Source organism: Buceros rhinoceros, unplaced genomic scaffold (genome assembly GCF_000710305.1).
Source record: "Buceros rhinoceros silvestris isolate BGI_N320 unplaced genomic scaffold, ASM71030v1 scaffold13885, whole genome shotgun sequence".
In the NCBI taxonomy this organism is placed as follows: Eukaryota; Metazoa; Chordata; class Aves; order Bucerotiformes; family Bucerotidae; genus Buceros; species Buceros rhinoceros.
Window position 1 is genome coordinate 79431 of NW_010412459.1, and position 17014 is coordinate 96444.

The window sequence follows — 17014 nt, forward strand, 5'->3', positions numbered from 1 at the left end:
GAAAAATCACTTATTTTTAAAAGTTTTTTTTGTCTTTCCCCCCCCCCCCCCCCTTTTTTTTTTTTTTAAATCAAAGATGACTGATGATGTTTTATGTCCTTTCAGGCTTCTTTCTTGTTGCTTCTTTCTTGCTGCTTCTTATGCCCACGTTCCTCACCTGAATGGTGTTTTACTCTTGTGACTACCAGTATTGCTTTAAAACTTGTAGTAAAACCACCAGCCTTTGGGTTACTTCACGTGTCTATGAAAACATGTGCAAGTGCAGAAAAATGCCTCTGAAAACCCTCTGCATTTCACACCTGTGCAAAGAGAAAGCCACAGAGTTATGACCTAAGCCTCTCCACATGAGCTTTTTCTTGAGTTGGGTTTAGGAGACTTCTGCCGGGCCTCTGAACAGATGAAATTCGTCTAATGTAAGCGAAGAAAGTGTAAGCATTGCTGCGCAAGGTGTGAGGTGGTCATCTTCTGCCTTATAGCCAGTGTTCCCCCGGCCTTAGCTGTAAAATGATGTGCCATTGCTTTTAAAATGTGTCCTTTAAAGGCCGGTGGTGCTTTCCTTCATATCGATATGAAGTGATTCTATTGGTTCCTGTGGAATTATTCCAGATTTCACACCTTTTTAACTGAGAGCATAAATTGACCTGTATGTGTTGCATTTCCTCTGCTGGGTAATTATTTCAAGTACGCTCAGATTCGCTGAATTTCCACAGCCAGGCAGGCACGTTTGCGGCATGGTGTTAATAAACAAAAAGATCCTGAGATGCACATTTTCAGGATGGCACGAGGCGTTTGCTCAGAAGAGAGAAGCCCTCCTCGACACGGAGCAGACATTGCAGCACAGGACAAGACAGTGACTCAGCAAGGCAGATTCCTGGGTTCGTTTCAGCAGCCTTTGGCTCCCACCGAAGGCGGGATCCAGTTCAAGGTTGCTGTGGTGACTATTTTCAAAGCTCTGCCTGGAATTCATTTTAGCTACCAAGAGACTGTCTGTCACTCCATGGCTACCACCTCCCACAAGAGTTTCATTCTGCTGCTAGACTGGAGCTGTTAACGAAGCGTTCTCTGCAGACAATAGAGGCCAGTGGTTTCAGAAGTTCTTCGTCTATGAGTATTTTGGCCTTCTTAAGATGTTGTTTGGCACAGGTCTTGCTGGACACCAGTAAGGTCAGTGTTTTGCAGTCTAGCACAGAGCAAGTTGCAAGTTAAATCCAGCTTTGGCTAAGTCAGCTTTTCTCTAAATAACTACGGAATAATAGCGGAGCAAAATGGCACACACGCATGCCTGAGCTTTTTTCCTTTCTTTCCCCTTTCCATCAATTTTGTTTGTTGCTAATACACTGGGGAATTAATATCTGGTCCATAGGATAAATCCTAATAAAACATGGCCCTAATGTGCTTGTAGCACCAGTGTACTGAACTGTAGAGCTACTGTAAAAAGCTAATCCTGAAAGTTAGGCCAGCCCAGGGCTAGGCAGACTAACTCTTTGAATTCCTGAAGATGTCTAAGGTTTTCATTCCTTAGTTGCCTGCATCCAATTTTCTTCCTCTCTGTTTATTTTTTCTTCTCCCCATCTTTTCCCCAAGTGTTCCTCAGCTTTATATATAAAGTATCCTTTGGCATGCCAAAAATCCACCAAAGATACCACTTGTTTGAAAGTCACGTGCAAGATTTCTTTTTGTACGAGTGTTTTACTTGAAATCCAAGTGAGCAAGTATTTAGAACTTCCTTGTGGCTTCAATCCTGTTTTTAGTTTGTCTGCATACAATATTTGCAGTGTACATCAGAAATACACTTAGAGAACATGAAAAATTCTGCATTAGGAGTGTTACTTACTGGTTTGGATGTTATTCAGAAGAAAAATATCTGAAGGATAGATTTAATAAATAGGGAGCAGCTTTTTGAAAAGATGAAAGCTATTAATCACAGAAACAAATGATCTCAAGAAGTTAGAAGATCACCATCCAAGTTTTCAATTCAGTAGTGGACATTTTTCTAGAGCAGAAGCAGTAACTAGTGTTATCTGGTCTTTGCAGAGCAGATGATTGATGATTTATGCCTTCAGTCTCTTCCTCTATAGGTCTTAGGAATTTCCCTGCAAGCCCAGCTCTGACAATGGTAGTTCCCCTGTCATGAATTGCCATGTAATGCTGGAGATGCCCTCTCCTGGCTGCCCCATAAAGTCTTTGGTGTTGGAAGTACCTCAGCTTTGGGGTTGTATGACAGTTTCTTTTGCAAATGTCCCTGAATGAATGGAAGCAGCATAACGTCGTAGGGAAGGGGTCAAAGATCACAGAGCTGTAGTAACCCTTTGAATGCATTTACGTGTCCTGTTTATTAACTGATATGTATTTCAGAAATAGAAAAATGTAGAAGCACCTGTCATTCAGTATGACAGAGATTTGGTGTTTTATTTACAAGCCTGAGTTGGTGCACGTTAGCTGGACACAAAAACCTTAATTTCTGGATTTGCTGGGTGTTGATTTTTGGTTGTATTTATCTTTCCCAAGATGCTTAATCTTTTGTAAGACCCTTTTTGTGGTTTTGTTCAGGCAATTAATGTAGAAATGAGGGTTTCTTACATCGGGATATGCAGGGAAGATTTGCCGTAACACACTGCTTATATAATTAATTCTCAATTGTAAATTTATTTTGATGGAGTTAATTCTTTCCCAGAGGCTGAAGACTAGTTTTGGTCCACCCACAGTGCTGTAATCAGCTAAGAAATAAATAAGAAAAAGACCTTGAAGGAATGGAAGTTTGATGACCTGTTTTAAGAAAAAAAAATGCCAGAAACAGGCAGGATAACTTCCTTTTAATTCAAGGCAAAGCTTCTGAGCTGAGATTTTGAACCATGGGTATCCAAATCCTGTTTTCAAGTAGCATAATATATTGAGTCCAAAAGAAATCAGAAAGGAATGATACCTGAGGAGGATGGAGAAAAATTATCTGGGTGGCGAGATCTTGCACAGATGGGAAAGTGTCTTTAGTCAAAGATGTATTCAGGGTTATTTTTTACATCTTCCACAAATATGGTTAATGTTCAAATATAGCTTTCTGTGTGACAGTTGCCCATTTACTAATAAATATGGACCAGCAACTGTCATCTTGATGGACTGTCAACTCTGTTACTGCTTCCAACAGTGTTTTGTGAGGTGCTGACTTCAGAAAGCATAAACAGCACTCCAAAACCTAAATAATTTGGGAAATCCTGTTTGTTGTACTTCATTTGTCTGCTTCTCTCTTGTTTAACCAGTGACCTAATCATCCTGTAGATGTGTTTAGACTGCAGGTTTCCAGAACAAAACAGGAATAACAAAGACAAGGCATTGACAGATTTCCAGGATTCTCAGATGTTTCTGCACACATACTGCAGGGCGTACTGCAAGGGCAGTTGTTAGCCTGTTGCTTCTAATTGATATCATTTATGAGGCTTCTAATCCCAGTCTGTCTCTGCCTTTTCCTTTGTTGGGCATATTTTGGATTGGAAATTGAAAATCCCATTGTCTAGGGCTGTTTTTAGCATGCGTCCTAGCTAAGAATATGCGTGCGATTGTCTTTATACCCTTGGAACTGGTGGTTTCTGCTTTATTTTCTCAGTCTGCCCAGTGGCTGGAGCAGACATTATGCTGTATTGGTTAAACTGCATTATCGCCACGTTGCTAAGCTCAATCGAAGACGTGTAAATGAAGTCAGCATGATGCAGAAGGAGCTGACAGATGATCTTCCTTGCAGCTCTGCATAGCAAGAGTAGGCTTGCCCTGGAATATCACTTTCTCTGAAATGATTTCTTTACCCTTCTGAATTTGGACGGAATGAAATTCCCACTGGCTCGTTCTCCATGAACTGCTCCCTATCTTCTACTTCCAAGTTTAGTGCAAAAAAGCCAACTATGGCTAAGGGGCTGTTGTACTATTCTAGTGAGGGAATAGTTAAATATAATCTTAATGTGTCATTTCCATTTGAGCCTAACAAGGTTATAACTGGAGTTCTGTGAAAATGACTTTTTGGTGCTATTTTCACATAAACTGACTATTTATTTATTTATTTTGTTCTGGGGTTATTTCACACCCCAAGGGTTTCATTTTTGTTGGTGGTTTTATTAATGTAAAAATACTCATTTTCACACCCAAATGTGTGATTATTTAAAATGCTGCTTCTATTCATTGCGCACTCGCAACCTAAAGGCAAATATTCAAATGTCTGGAGCTTATAGCTCCGTGGTGGTTTTGGCTGGCTTTTTAAACTCAAGAATTACTGTGAAGAGAAATGGGCAGTAAGTAATTCAAAGGGTTACGAGGGTGCTGGTGTCATGTCTGCCACTCAGCACCCAAGGGTGGTTCATAGGTTATTCCAGCACACAACAGCGCAGTGCAGTGCCATGCCCTGGCTCAGATGCACACAAACCTGCTCATGGCACAGTAGTGCCAAAAGGATGTAGCAATGAACCTTCACCTCCCTGGCTCAGCGTGACTTTACCCTCTGACCCACTCTCCTGCACAGAGAAATAAGTCCACAGCACAGAAGTGGAATTGCAGCAGTGTCTTTGGCCCTTGGTTACTCCCTCCCACCCACCCTTTCCCCCTCCTCGGCTGCTGAGGACCACGGGGAAGATGGATGCGATGTGTTTTACCAGCATCTCTTTCCAATCTGGGCACTGACGGGTTAAAACACAACTGAAGTTGTCTCTTTTTCTAAATTGGACTGATTTTGGAGACTCTAAATGTGATGTAAAATCATTGTCCAGGGCTCTGCGTTTTGTAATAAGTGAGTGTTTTGCTGACTTCTTGCTAGAATATCTGCAACCACACCAATTTGCATGCCCGTGTGTGTGTTAGATTGCTGGCAAAGAAATGCTGAATGCTGATAATTGTATACTGATTTCCAAAGCTGATTTAAGTCATTTTGATTTCTAATTCATTCTGTGCTTCCTTTTTATTTCTGCACATGTGTAGTAATGTCCTGTAATGTCGTTGCCTAAAATAAGCAGTAAGAAATGAAGTTGAGATGACTGCTCTGAACCAAAAATGACATTTTTCCCTTTGATTCTCGGGTTTTTTTCCAGTAAAAGAATAAGTCTCTGTATACAGAATGTTCAAAAAAACATTGCATTCACTATCTTGCTGCTAATTTATATACAGCAAACAGCATGGCTCACATGCTCCCTCCACAAAGCTCAGGAAAGGGATAGTCAGAAGTTGCGCACAAGAATATTCTTGTTCTCGAGAAGCACTGAGCACCCAGCACTCCCCTGTTACAGGTCAGCTGGATTCAAGGCTGCTCAGCATCTCTTCTGCTTTGGCAAGCAGCTGGGATCTTCAGTGAAAGCCTAGTTTGAGATCTTGTAGTCAATTTGTGTTAGAAGATGTAGAAACCTCTGCCCATGTGCTGAGGAAAAGTCAAAAATATAGGGAGCTGTATGTGTTCGTGTTAATGTATGTGATAAACCCAGGGTGTGTGTTCCTGCCTTCCTTCAGTGATACAGTTGAGTCCATGGATGCATCCTCGGTACTGGGAATGTTACTTTCTTCACATGAACGTGTTAACAAATACTCAATGTATTGGTTTACTTGAGTTTATACTCAAGTTTTGGTTTTCCTTTTTTTTTTTTTTAGGAATCTGAGAAAAAGGGGTTAATTGACAGAATCCACATGGTTGAACGTGTTAACAAATACTCAATGTATTGGTTTACTTGAGTTTATACTCAAGTTTTGGTTTTCCTTTTTTTTTTTTTAGGAATCTGAGAAAAAGGGGTTAATTGACAGAATCCACATGGTCCAAGAGATCATTATAGCTGTTCAAAGCATCTTAGAAGAAATAGCATCATTTGGAGAGAGGATCAAAAAGTAAGTGTGGGGGTTTTTTGGTTTGGTGTTTTGGTTTTTTTTTTCTGGCTTAGCTGTGATTTTTAATAAAGCAAAGCCAAGAAGGTTAAGGTGGAGTGGATTTCTTGCTCCAAAAATGACTGCAAGGTGCAAGATGAGAGCCTGGTCAGTCCTACTACCGTTCCTTCTTCTCGTGGAGTCCTTTACACCAAAAACCTTTCCAGAAACATAGAGGAGAGAAGCCATGTGCTCTGCTGAGGTAGCTCTCAGTCAACCATTTGCCCAGATTTCTGGTCTCATCTGTCCATGATGGGGTGGGGAGTCATGGTGCCACACAAGGGAAAATATTGCTTGGAGATATGGGCAGAGAATATCAGACATTTATTTTATTTTTTTTCATAGAAAGTAGGTAGGAATTGACAGTTGGTGTTGCCTTTCCCACGCCCTCCCTGGCCTGGCCTGGTTACAGGGGTTACCAGTCACTTATTTCTGTGTCCAACATATTGATGTTCCCCCCTCTTTACCATTTTGAGCTGTCTGCTTCCTGCTGGTGCCACACAGAAGCCCAAAGGGGGTTTTCTGGGTCTTGAAGCAAGGGGAGGCAGATAGGATATTCCTGACCTTGCAAAGGAGGGAGGTGAAGAGCCTAAAAAAAAAAATGCCACACGCAAACTTTTGTGACCCAATCTTTACTGGAGCTTAATTGACCCACATTGTGTTCTGTTTTGAACACAAAGTGATGGTTTGTGATCAAGCCACTCTAATGAGGAGCTGGATTCGAGCTAAAAATACAGCAAACGCATGTGCTGTGGTTCCACGCCGGTCACCCCAGCTGGGGTGGAAGTGGCCCAGAGATGTATTCCAGTCTATGAACAGGGCACTGTTCTGCCCAGCTGGATGTCAGGAAGACTCAGAGCTCTGAAACACTTAATTCTTGTGTTCGTTTTGGTAACAATAGTCTTAAAGAAGACATTGGGTATTACTGTGGATGCCCGATGTAAGTTAAGAAGAATTCCATTGTAACTCAAGAGTAATGTATCAAAAAAATCGCCACCAAAGTTTTTCTGTAAGTGACAGACTGAATTGTGCTACGGTTTCCGTCTGTCACTCTAGTTCTATGAACATAGGGAGTTTTAAGAGTTTAACTGAATTGAGCTGTTTTGCTACTCTTTTTTTTTTTTTACTGTAACTTCAGCTACGTTGATTGATAATGATGGGTCTTCTCCCACCTATCTTTACTTAATATTTAATACATCTATTGAAGCTTAAAAGTCATTCTTTTAGCGTTGTATTAATTTTATCTGTCAAGGGAAGTTTGTCTTATTTTATAACCTGATAAGTGGTCCACATTGATTCTCTCTTCTTCCTACTCCCCATCATTATGATGAGATGAAGTTAGCAGGCAGATTGTATGAAGCAGAGATGCTCAGATCCTTAAATCCATTTATGGATTAATTGGCATTAGCCCAGGTATCTCAATGTTTGGTATGTGCTGTGGAGATGGACCTTAAAAGGGCACGGTGGAACAAAGTAACTTCGAAGGTGTGTTAGTAATAGCTGCTCACCTTAAGTCCATCATGGGCTTACAGGTGAGTGGTCTGAGTGAAAGAAAGTCCTGTTTTGTGCTATGATGCTATAAAACTCTGAATGACTGTGGTGACTGAGCCTCGAGAGTGCTCAAGGGGGAGGTTGGTGCTGTGCAGAAGCATGGACTGCTGCTAGCATGCTGTAGCTTACAAGGTAGTAAAGAATTATTGAAAACATAATGAAATAAAAGCAAATATATCAATAATGAGAATTATATAGAATAGTGGTCCCTAATAGTATACAGAGAAATTACTTTAACTGCTCTTTTAAGGTTAAGCATCAGTCATAAGTAATCCATTCCAAGTTATTAGCGGGGTTAAGTCTGCCTAGCTGCCCCATTTGAGTTGTGTGTGGCCACACATCCTGTGTCATCTCCACTGTGGCCCAATGGAACCAGCTCAGATGGCTCACACCTGCGGCATGGCCTTGTCTCCAGGTCAGGTAACCTGTCCGTGAATAATGGAGAGCTGACCAGTGAGCAGAGATATGTAACAAGTGTGACACGTAGGAGGAGAAATAAAACCAACTCACTACACACCTAACAGCTTCACTGAGCTCCCCAGCAGCTATCTTCTCTTTCCTTATGATATCTGCCTCTCAGAGATCTCAATCTGTTATAACATCCAGATGCCAAAAGCTCCTTATCCACCTTCCAAAGGATCTGCAATTTACAGTCCATTTGAATGCAGCGAGCACTGCAGAGAGACCATTAAATTATTATTAGGTAGCAGAGTACAAGCAGCGTCCAAGAGCAAAACATTGAGGATTATTGTTTTTCTTTACAGCACATTCAACTGGACGGTGCCTTTCCTCTCTGTCCTGGCCTGTCTGGTCCTGGCAGCAGCCACAGTTGTTTTGTATTTTATACCACTGAGGTACATTGTTTTAATCTGGGGTAAGTACTCCACTGTGTCTCATCTGCATGCAGTAAATACAATATATATTTATAGAAACAAATTGAACCAGCTTTAAATGACCTGCAGGCAATTAAGTGCCATTGCTTAGAGGGGGATAAATATGCTATGAACTTCTTAAAATTGCCCTCCCCTCCCCAGCCCCAGGGGTTATGAGGATCTGCTTTTCTTAGGGTTCTTTCTGAATTTCCAACAGCACCACAAGAACATTAGTCTAGATAAGCTACTTTCCATGTTGTTATTATTCTGTAGGAGAGTAATTAGCTTCCTGATACTGGTGCCCTCTGGTTAGGAAATGGTAGGGAGTGGATGAGATGTGTTTGAAGAGCTGGACCATGGAGGCCTGGACTCCAGGAGCCTTTTGGCTCCCTTTTGAACTACCCTACAGTCAGGAGGAGCAGTACACCCAGTATCCCATGGTCCAGTGGGAGGCACTGAGCATCTTTGTGTCAGGGGTTGGAAAGGGTTTGTATGAAAGTGCATCATGAAGGAAAAGAGGAAAATTGAAAACTCTTCTGGTGGTGCTGTGAAGAAGAGTGAGATGGTCTTTCACAAAAGGAGATGACATTCCAGCTCCTGAAGACTTTCTTCATCTCAAAATGGCCTTCTATATTATTGAGGGTGATAGCTTTTATCTCAGCTTTGAGGAACAAGAGCTGAGAATGTATCACAGGTAGTCCTCACAGAACCACTGAGACTCAGCCCCCATGCAGCTCTGGGCTGTAGGGACCTCCCTGTCACCCTTCCAGGACTGAGCCATCTGCTATTGTCTTCGATTTCCTGGATGCAGAAAAGGGAGGGAATGAGAAAGTGGCAGTACAAAAAGCCACTCATGGGCAAAAAAATAAATGAAATAAAGGATTCAATCAAACAAAAGAAAGGGTAAAAGGGAAGGAGAGAAATTGCTAGGAGTGAAAAGTTCAGTAACAAAATATTGCTGTTCTTGTATGGAAGACATGGTGAGTACATGAAAACTATACATCCGTTCAACATCATCTAGACTGACAGGGCCTTCAAATGTGATACATGTTAAACAACTACCCTGTGGCAAGGCCTCAAAAGACCTTATGGTATTTTCTGTTTTTTAAAAACCAGGTACACAGAAAATATTGTTGGCATTTTGCTTCAAGCTTATGGCTTAAAAGCTGAATCTCAGATGTGAAGCAGGTACATTTCAGAGAGAAAGGCTGGAGCAGGCATCACATTTGAAATTGCAGTCAGGGAAACTACTGTGAGATTTTGGACAGGGGCATGATGGAATTGAATGCTGTATTATGATCCTCAGAGGCAACCAACATTTGATTTTTTTTTTTTTTTTTTTTTGCTACTTCGAAATGGGTTAGCTGGCTTTCTTTGCCTAACGATCCTGTGCTCTTCTACCACGCCTCTATGTAGCCATGCTACTAGCTGCTCTTTCTCAGTTGGGAGGTGGTGGCAGTCGCATGTTAAGTGGCTGCCTTGGCACAAGGGAAGAGCTGGGAAGGGTGCTCAGCCCTCTTGCTTTCTCGTCCTGGTCCATACAATAGAGAGGACACTGGCTGAGGGCTGCTCATCACTCAGTTTCCTCAAAAGGAGTAAAAGGGAAGACCTCGTGAACCTCACAATAATATGAATGCTACACTTGCCTGCATCTTCTGTCCAGACTAGGGACCAACTCTGGTAGCTGAAGCATAACTAGGTCTGTGGAGACGGGGAGCACTGTTGCTGTAGTTAAGCCAAATTTTTCACCCTAAGATCAAAATGAAGTAAACCTTGTGGTAAGTTTGTACGGTTTCCTACAGCATCATCATATGGCCAACTTGTCAAGTCTGGTTCTGCAAAGAGAGGATAAGCTATGAGATGCAATGAGGAAGGAAAGCTTTTTTTTTTCAAAAGAAAGGGAAGGAAAAAAGCTTTTTTCCATTCCAGTTATTTCCAGAGCTCTCCAATTCCCTGTGCAAGAGGTGAAGGAATGTTGCTGGTCACGGAAGATAGCAGATTTAACAGCAGTCTCAGCTACAAATTTGTGTGTGCTCCTCACAGTACCCTCCAGAATGAATGCCTGCTCCAACCTCTTTTTGCCACGTTGTTGACAACAGATGATCCCCAAAGTAGAGAAATACTTGTATAAACCGTGCTCTCTACTTCCTCCAAGAGGCACTTGTGAATGATTCCACGTGACAGGGAACATGTGCATGGTTTTAAGTCTGAGGCACTGTTTTCACACTAATTTTTACTTGTGAATTCCTCTTCCCTTTTTCACCTTGCCTGAACAGTTTAGGAGAGAGGGAATGGAAAAGAGTTGTATTTATTTTGTTTGCCTTTTCTTCTAGGTATAAATAAATTTACTAAGAAGCTAAGAAATCCCTATGCTATTGACAATAATGAGCTACTAGATTTCCTCTCCAGGGTACCATCTGATGTTCAAAAGGTGGGTAACGAATGGCCACTTCCCACAGAGGCAACAAGCGGCAGTGAGAGTGGCCGGGTGCTCTGCTTGGGGAATATGCCGCCAGTGCACCTTTGAATAATGGAGATAAGGAATCGGGGAAAATTGACGACGGGAGGAGGGAGGGAGGGTGTTAGAAGAGATGGGAGCCAAAATCCGTTGTCAGAAGGATAAAATGATTGCAGAAAAATTATCCTGAAAAGACCTACTTAAAAATGATCTGGAAAATCACCCAGCATGGTTACTGAACTATGCTTTCTGTCACCTTTCTGCTCTGGTATTTGTATGGAGGGAAAAGAAAAATGGTCTCTTTGGTAGATATAACCGTCCAAAAGGATTTGCTGAATTCTCTCTTTTCACAAGATGGGGGTGGGGCATTATTTCTGTGACTCTGTGCTTGCAGAGTAGTCGGTTGTTTTTTTTTTAACATCAGCTGTCCCTCAAAATTCTTCCTCCCCACCCACCCAAGGCCTCCCTTGGACAATGCCCTGCTCATCTTTTTCTCTAAAGAAAGCCTTGAGATGTGCAGAAAATGCTCTGTGGTTGATCAGATCAGTCTTCTGCCATTATGGAATTATAACTTCTAATCTAACCAGAATCTGTCCTCCCTCAATTTCAGTCAAGTCTTGTCTCTTCTCTTATTTCTTTTAAACAACGACACTGTCTTCAGTAATCTTGCCTATCTTCCTGGAAATTATTTGAACAGTAAGTCCTTTAGAATGTCAAGATCTGTTTATTTCTTCTGGAGGAAGGAAAATAGTCTTGCTGGGTAATGAAGCTGCACAGCATAAAGGATTCTTTCTTTTGTTTTAATCAACTGGAATCTGTGTCCTCAGGCCCTGATCATGATGCCCTGGATCCAACTGACATTGTACCTTCCTCTGTGAATCGTGGTGCTCTCACAGTGAGGTGCTGTTCACTGTGAATAAGGAGATCACAATCTCGCCTGTAGTGATTTTACTCTGTTGGAGACAGAAAAATAATTGCCCACATGCAGTGTCAAGGCATCTGGTAGAAGCAAGGTTGGAAAAGGCTTCTGGTGACCTTGATCTCAAGAGGCCACCAGATTGGTTAGAGGCAGCACTAATACCTTGAGAGAAATCTCGCCGTAGACTGGAGGGAGGGAAAAAGCTAGAGAGAAATTATCATAGAGACATTGAGCTTCGGTGTGTTCTTGTTTTTTGTCATTTGTCATTGTAGAGCACGCTGGATTTGCAGTGATGGTTTGCATATGCCATTTTAGTGTTTAGGTTTAAAGATAAGCTGCTTTTCTATTTATGCTTTATTTAACATTTACATTTATAATATTTCCTTGAGTGGTTTCTGTCATTTGGGTATCCTTTGAGGTCTCCAAGGAAAATAATAGCCCTTTTCTATGGGAGGAATGATAAAAGTTCCTAGAATGGGACATACTTTCTCAGAGTTTTCCGCTAGTGCTAAAAATAGTGTGAGCCTGTGTGACAGCCACACGCTTTACTAAAAAGTCACCCAAAGCCCCTCTGTCTGCTTTGTGTTAAGTGCTGCCGATGCATCACTATTTCGCTGTGGTACTGCAATGAGTTAGAAGTCGCCTCTGAACGTTAGCTGTTTGCAGCCCACAGGTGTGGGACAAAAGGCAGGGGAGGACTGAAAAAGCTGGCCCGTTCAGCAGAGCTTCCCCATGTTTTCAATGGGAATCCGGGTTCTATCTGGGCAAATATTTTCCTTTTCTGAAATGATTAAATATCTCAGCATCCCAAGGTCCGTGTATGGTTTTGACAACTGTCATCTTACTGCGTATTGGGATCCACTTGAACTGAAACTCCTGAGAGAAGTTTGTCAGACTTACAGGTTAATGCCAGAAAGATAAGAAAAACAACTCCCAAACCAAAACAAACTCAGAAGATCTAGCCTACATGGCTGAAACCAGGTAGAACCCCATGTATCTCATTAGAAAAATCTGCTTTTAGTATTTTCGTTTCAAGAAATGATGCATGACTTCTCAAATCCTTCCTGCAATTAATCCCCCGTGTTCCTGTGTTTAGAAAATGATTCATTACTTTTGAACGTTCCTTAGTTTCCCTGGGTTTGTCCTCGGGGAGCCATTAGCGCACACTGTAGTGAGCTAGAGTTACCCAACTGCGGACGTCATGTCTATTTGTTTTTACAGGTGCAGCATGCTGAATTGAAACCATACAGCAGCTCCAGCCCCGTTAGGAAGAAGCGGACCACGCTCTAGGACGCAGCGCAGTTTCGGAATGCAGCATCTCCCTCCGAACCCACTATGCGTACTCACCCCCTCCCCTTCTTCTGGCTTCAGAACAACACTATAATCACCACCAGACTTTTTTTTTTTTTTGAAGACGGGGGTTTTGGTAAACACCTATCTTGGGTTATCTTCTCAGCATGCAGTCGTAGCCCAAAAAAGAGCAAGGTGGAACGTGTGAACTGGTTTGTTGGGTTGGGGAGGAGGATGGGAGAGGATGGTGCAACTGCACCTTTTTTCTTTTTTTTTCTCCCTTCGACTGCAGAGGCAAGGCTGAATGTGGCAGCACTCCCTGTTTTATGTAGGAAGAGATAATTCTGCTTAGTGTAGCAGATCAGCTGAGCTGATGTGAAGAGATGCTCTGAACCAGTTTTTAACATATCCAACAGATTTACATTAAGATATGAAAGCTATTCTTTTCTGAGTTAAATCACTGTGCCTAGGAAGGTTTAAGCTCTGAATTAACGAGTCTTTGATACCCATCTTCTGTTCAAGCAGGGTACATTTTAAAAAGTTTTTTATCATAATTAGCAGAAAGAGCTAGGAGCTCCAACAGTATCTCAATATTTCAACCAGCACTTGTGGGGTTTCCTTTTTCTTTTTTTTTTCTTCTTTTTTTGAAGCCCACCCTGTGGTTAACTCTTTGGATACTGGAATCATCAGAGATCCATTGCTGGCGATGGATGCATGAGAACCTTCTGCCATGAAAGGATTAAGAGATTGTAGAAAAGCCTAACTCACTGACCTGAAAAGACTCTGTTGACTTGCCTTTTATAATTCCATCTCATCAGATATTTTCAGCATAGCTGTTGTTTCCCTGTCTAAAGCCAGAGGGGTCAACACTACAGATGCAAGAGAAAAAACACTTTACAGCCTTAAAGAAACAAGTGCTTGTGCAGAGAGCACTGTGTCCAAAGACGTGGTTGTGCAATAGTGGGCAGGCTATGGTCCACCACTGATGTCTTGTTGGCATCTTTCCTGGTGGTTCCCAAGGAGAGGATCAGAAAGGGAAGTCGTATGGAGGCTAAGCAATGAAAAGATAGGACCCCTTTTTTTATTCTGAGGAGAGTATGATTTCTTGCTTGCTTACCAATCTTTTAGCTATTGTGCTTCTGCTTTATATAATTCAGGTAACCAGCATTATTCGTGGTGTTTGACTGGGGAAACAAACACAGAATCATATGTAAACATGCTTAATTCTGGTGAGAGTGTAGCCCTCGGTCCTTTAGGACATTGTGGGAGTGACCTGCCACCACGAGTCATTGGTAGCACGAGAGCTGGAGTCGTTCCATGTGAAATGGGACTGGATCCTGCCTGGTCTTCCCAGGGAGGGGTTACTACCAGAATCCCTTGGGGTAGTTCAGAGGACAAACCAATAGAGAATCCCAAGAGACAAGACTTTGGAAGTCATCTGATTAAAGGCAAAACGGGTAAAACCTTGCTTCTGGACCGGCAATCCAAACAGAGTTGTGCCGTGGGGTTCAGTACTGCAATGTTTGGGGGCCTGTTGTGTCAATTTGAGGAAGGAAAACTAACGCCAGAGTATCTACCACTGGACTTAGGATTGAGCGATTTTTTTTTCAAGAAGTTTACTTTTCAAAGTAACAAGCCCTGCTGTGCCTTTGAGTAAAGAGAGGCACATTGTCACAGACTTGGATGGATAACGAATGTATTTTGCTCATGCAAAGCTGTGTGTATCTGCAAATGGAGAGATAGAAAAAAGATTATCCTGGTTTAAAAAGCCACAAAAACGCCTCTTTGTGTGCACGTGTGCTTGTGTACCCATGCGTGTACGGGTTGTGTATAAAGAGTACATGTATAATGTATTTATAGGCGAGCGTGTGTGGGAAAATGGGTGAAGATATAGATTTAAAAACCTTGAAAATGTTTATGAAAAATGCCAAAGATTCTGAAGCTTATCATCTTGCGTCTGTTCTTCTTCATTTTGTATCATTCCCGGCATGTCTCGCTGGCTGAGCCAGATCTCTGCATGATTTGATTTACTTCAAGTTAATGAAGCTGGTTGGAAAGAGCCGTGTAGAAATTACAAAATCTCCAGTAAATCTCCTTCTTGTACATACAATAGATGTCCACGGACCTCTTTTGTTAAACCGGTTTCTCAATCTTCTGTGTAAACAATGCCGCATTGTCTCGCTGTAAACTATCATCTGGTTTATCATACTGTTGTCATTTTGTAAGGACCAAAGTCAGACATATTTAAGCAGGCATGTGAGATCTGATTGTTGATTTGAGTGAAAACATTCAACTGCAGGGAAAATTGTTTATTTATTCAGAAGCTGGGACTGAGACTTTAATAGTTTTGGATTTTTTTCCTATAGATTTTTCCATGTGAAACTGATTTCTGTTCAGAAGACAGGGTGATGTCTTTTTTTTATTATTATTTTAATGTGGCTATGTTGTGTTTCAGAATAATTTGTGTTAGGTTGTTATGTTGGAGACATACCAAATGAAGGGGTTTGGATGGTCTGGTACCTATACAAGTTGTAACAAGCTCTTTGTTTTGATTAATGATGTTGGAAAGGCAATAAACATTTGAGGTTGAGTTGATGCTTTTAATTTCTTTGGATTAGGAGATCTGCTTCCCATTCTTTGCAAAACGCTTACTGTGCTATATGGTATTTAGTCTCTGACTAGGTAAGCGAGTGCATCACTTGACAGTGCAGTGTAACAACTAATGCCGGAGGGTCCTTGAAGACTGTGCTGCAACAGGAGGTGAGGTAAAGCCTTCCCCCACCTGTTTACAGTGGGATTTCCTAGACCCTACCTAAAGGAAAGGAGGATTGCATGCATTTTCTGCACACTCCACTAATCAAACTCTTTATTCAGATTTTTTTCATTCGATTCTTAAAGCAAGACTATTAGTCAGTACGTGTCTGCATGTGTCGGTTTGCCCCTGCAAATTACCAAGTTTTACGTTGTTAATCTGTTCAGTGTGTAGCATGGAAGTTATCAACTTACATTTTTAATTTAAGGTAATCATTTCAGTTCAATAATATGCATGTTCCCAGTCTGAAGTCTCTAAGACCAGAAGGCATTCAGAAATTTAAATCTAACTGTGGGTCTTTTGTGGATTACAGAATCATGGAAATATCAGGGTATGACTAAACATGTCCACTAACTGTATGGTGGGTAGATAATTGGGTTTGACTTATAGGTGCAAATGCAACATATACTCACGTCTGCCCAAACATGAGCTGCTGCTGAAGGTTGGTTTCTTGAATAATCATGATAGGACTTGAGGACTTGGCTCCCCTATGGATCACACTCAGCAGAACTCAGTCACTGAAATGCGCCTTGTAGAAAGCAAGCAAACAACTAAATAAAGCAAAGTTGGTAGAAATGTCTTTCACCTTTTCTTTTTTCCTGCTTGCAAAGCTCTGATTTTAACCTTCAGCCATGGCCATTCTCCCTCTGCTTCCTCCTCAGTCCTCTCCTGAGCCACCCATAAAGAGGTAGAGAGGTCAGGCTCTGCCCCTCGGACCTGGGGCTCACACTGGAGAGCACTGCCCAGCAGTCCTGCACCCCTTTGCCTGGGAAAGGGCAAGTGCTTGTCCCCTAGAAAATAGACGGGCTGCTGCTAATTCACCTCCTGATGTAAGGATACTAACAACTCCCAGAGCTGGGCTGTCCCACTGGAAAACAGACTTGCCATCTAATATCCTGTGCTCTACATGGGGCTACATTTTACTTTGTTTAATTTGGAGGGCCTGATCCTGCAGACATTACCAGATGTGAAACTGGAGTTAACCCATCAGATGGCGGGTTCACACCAGGAGGGAATTTGGTGACTCTGGTGTGTTAAGAAAAAATAAAGAAAATACATTCTAATCAAACCTTAACCTTTCTTGTTCTTTAAGTTGATATATTGCTTTGGAAATGTTAATCTTGACTTTAGAGACTATGGCATGTGGTAGAAGTCACTTCTGTTCTGACAATATTGTACATGTATTTTATCTGTAAAGCTTCATGTGTCAGGGCCCTGGTGCACCTACCCCT

At 41.8% G+C, this 17014-nt stretch overlaps 1 protein-coding gene across 1 annotated transcript in view; it reads left to right on the forward strand.

Annotated features, from left to right (window-relative positions):
- MCTP2 (multiple C2 domains, transmembrane 2) overlaps nucleotides 1-12970 on the forward strand; it is a gene marked incomplete at its 5' end in the record, with an annotated part of 84082 nt that extends 71112 nt beyond the window's left edge. Inside the window, 4 exons of the mRNA XM_010136411.1 lie at nucleotides 5735-5844; nucleotides 8196-8305; nucleotides 10637-10734; nucleotides 12902-12970. Of these exons, the coding sequence (XP_010134713.1) occupies nucleotides 5735-5844; nucleotides 8196-8305; nucleotides 10637-10734; nucleotides 12902-12970 (387 nt within the window). The remainder of the gene's footprint in view (nucleotides 1-5734; nucleotides 5845-8195; nucleotides 8306-10636; nucleotides 10735-12901) is intronic.
- Nucleotides 12971-17014: the final 4044 nt, after the last annotated feature.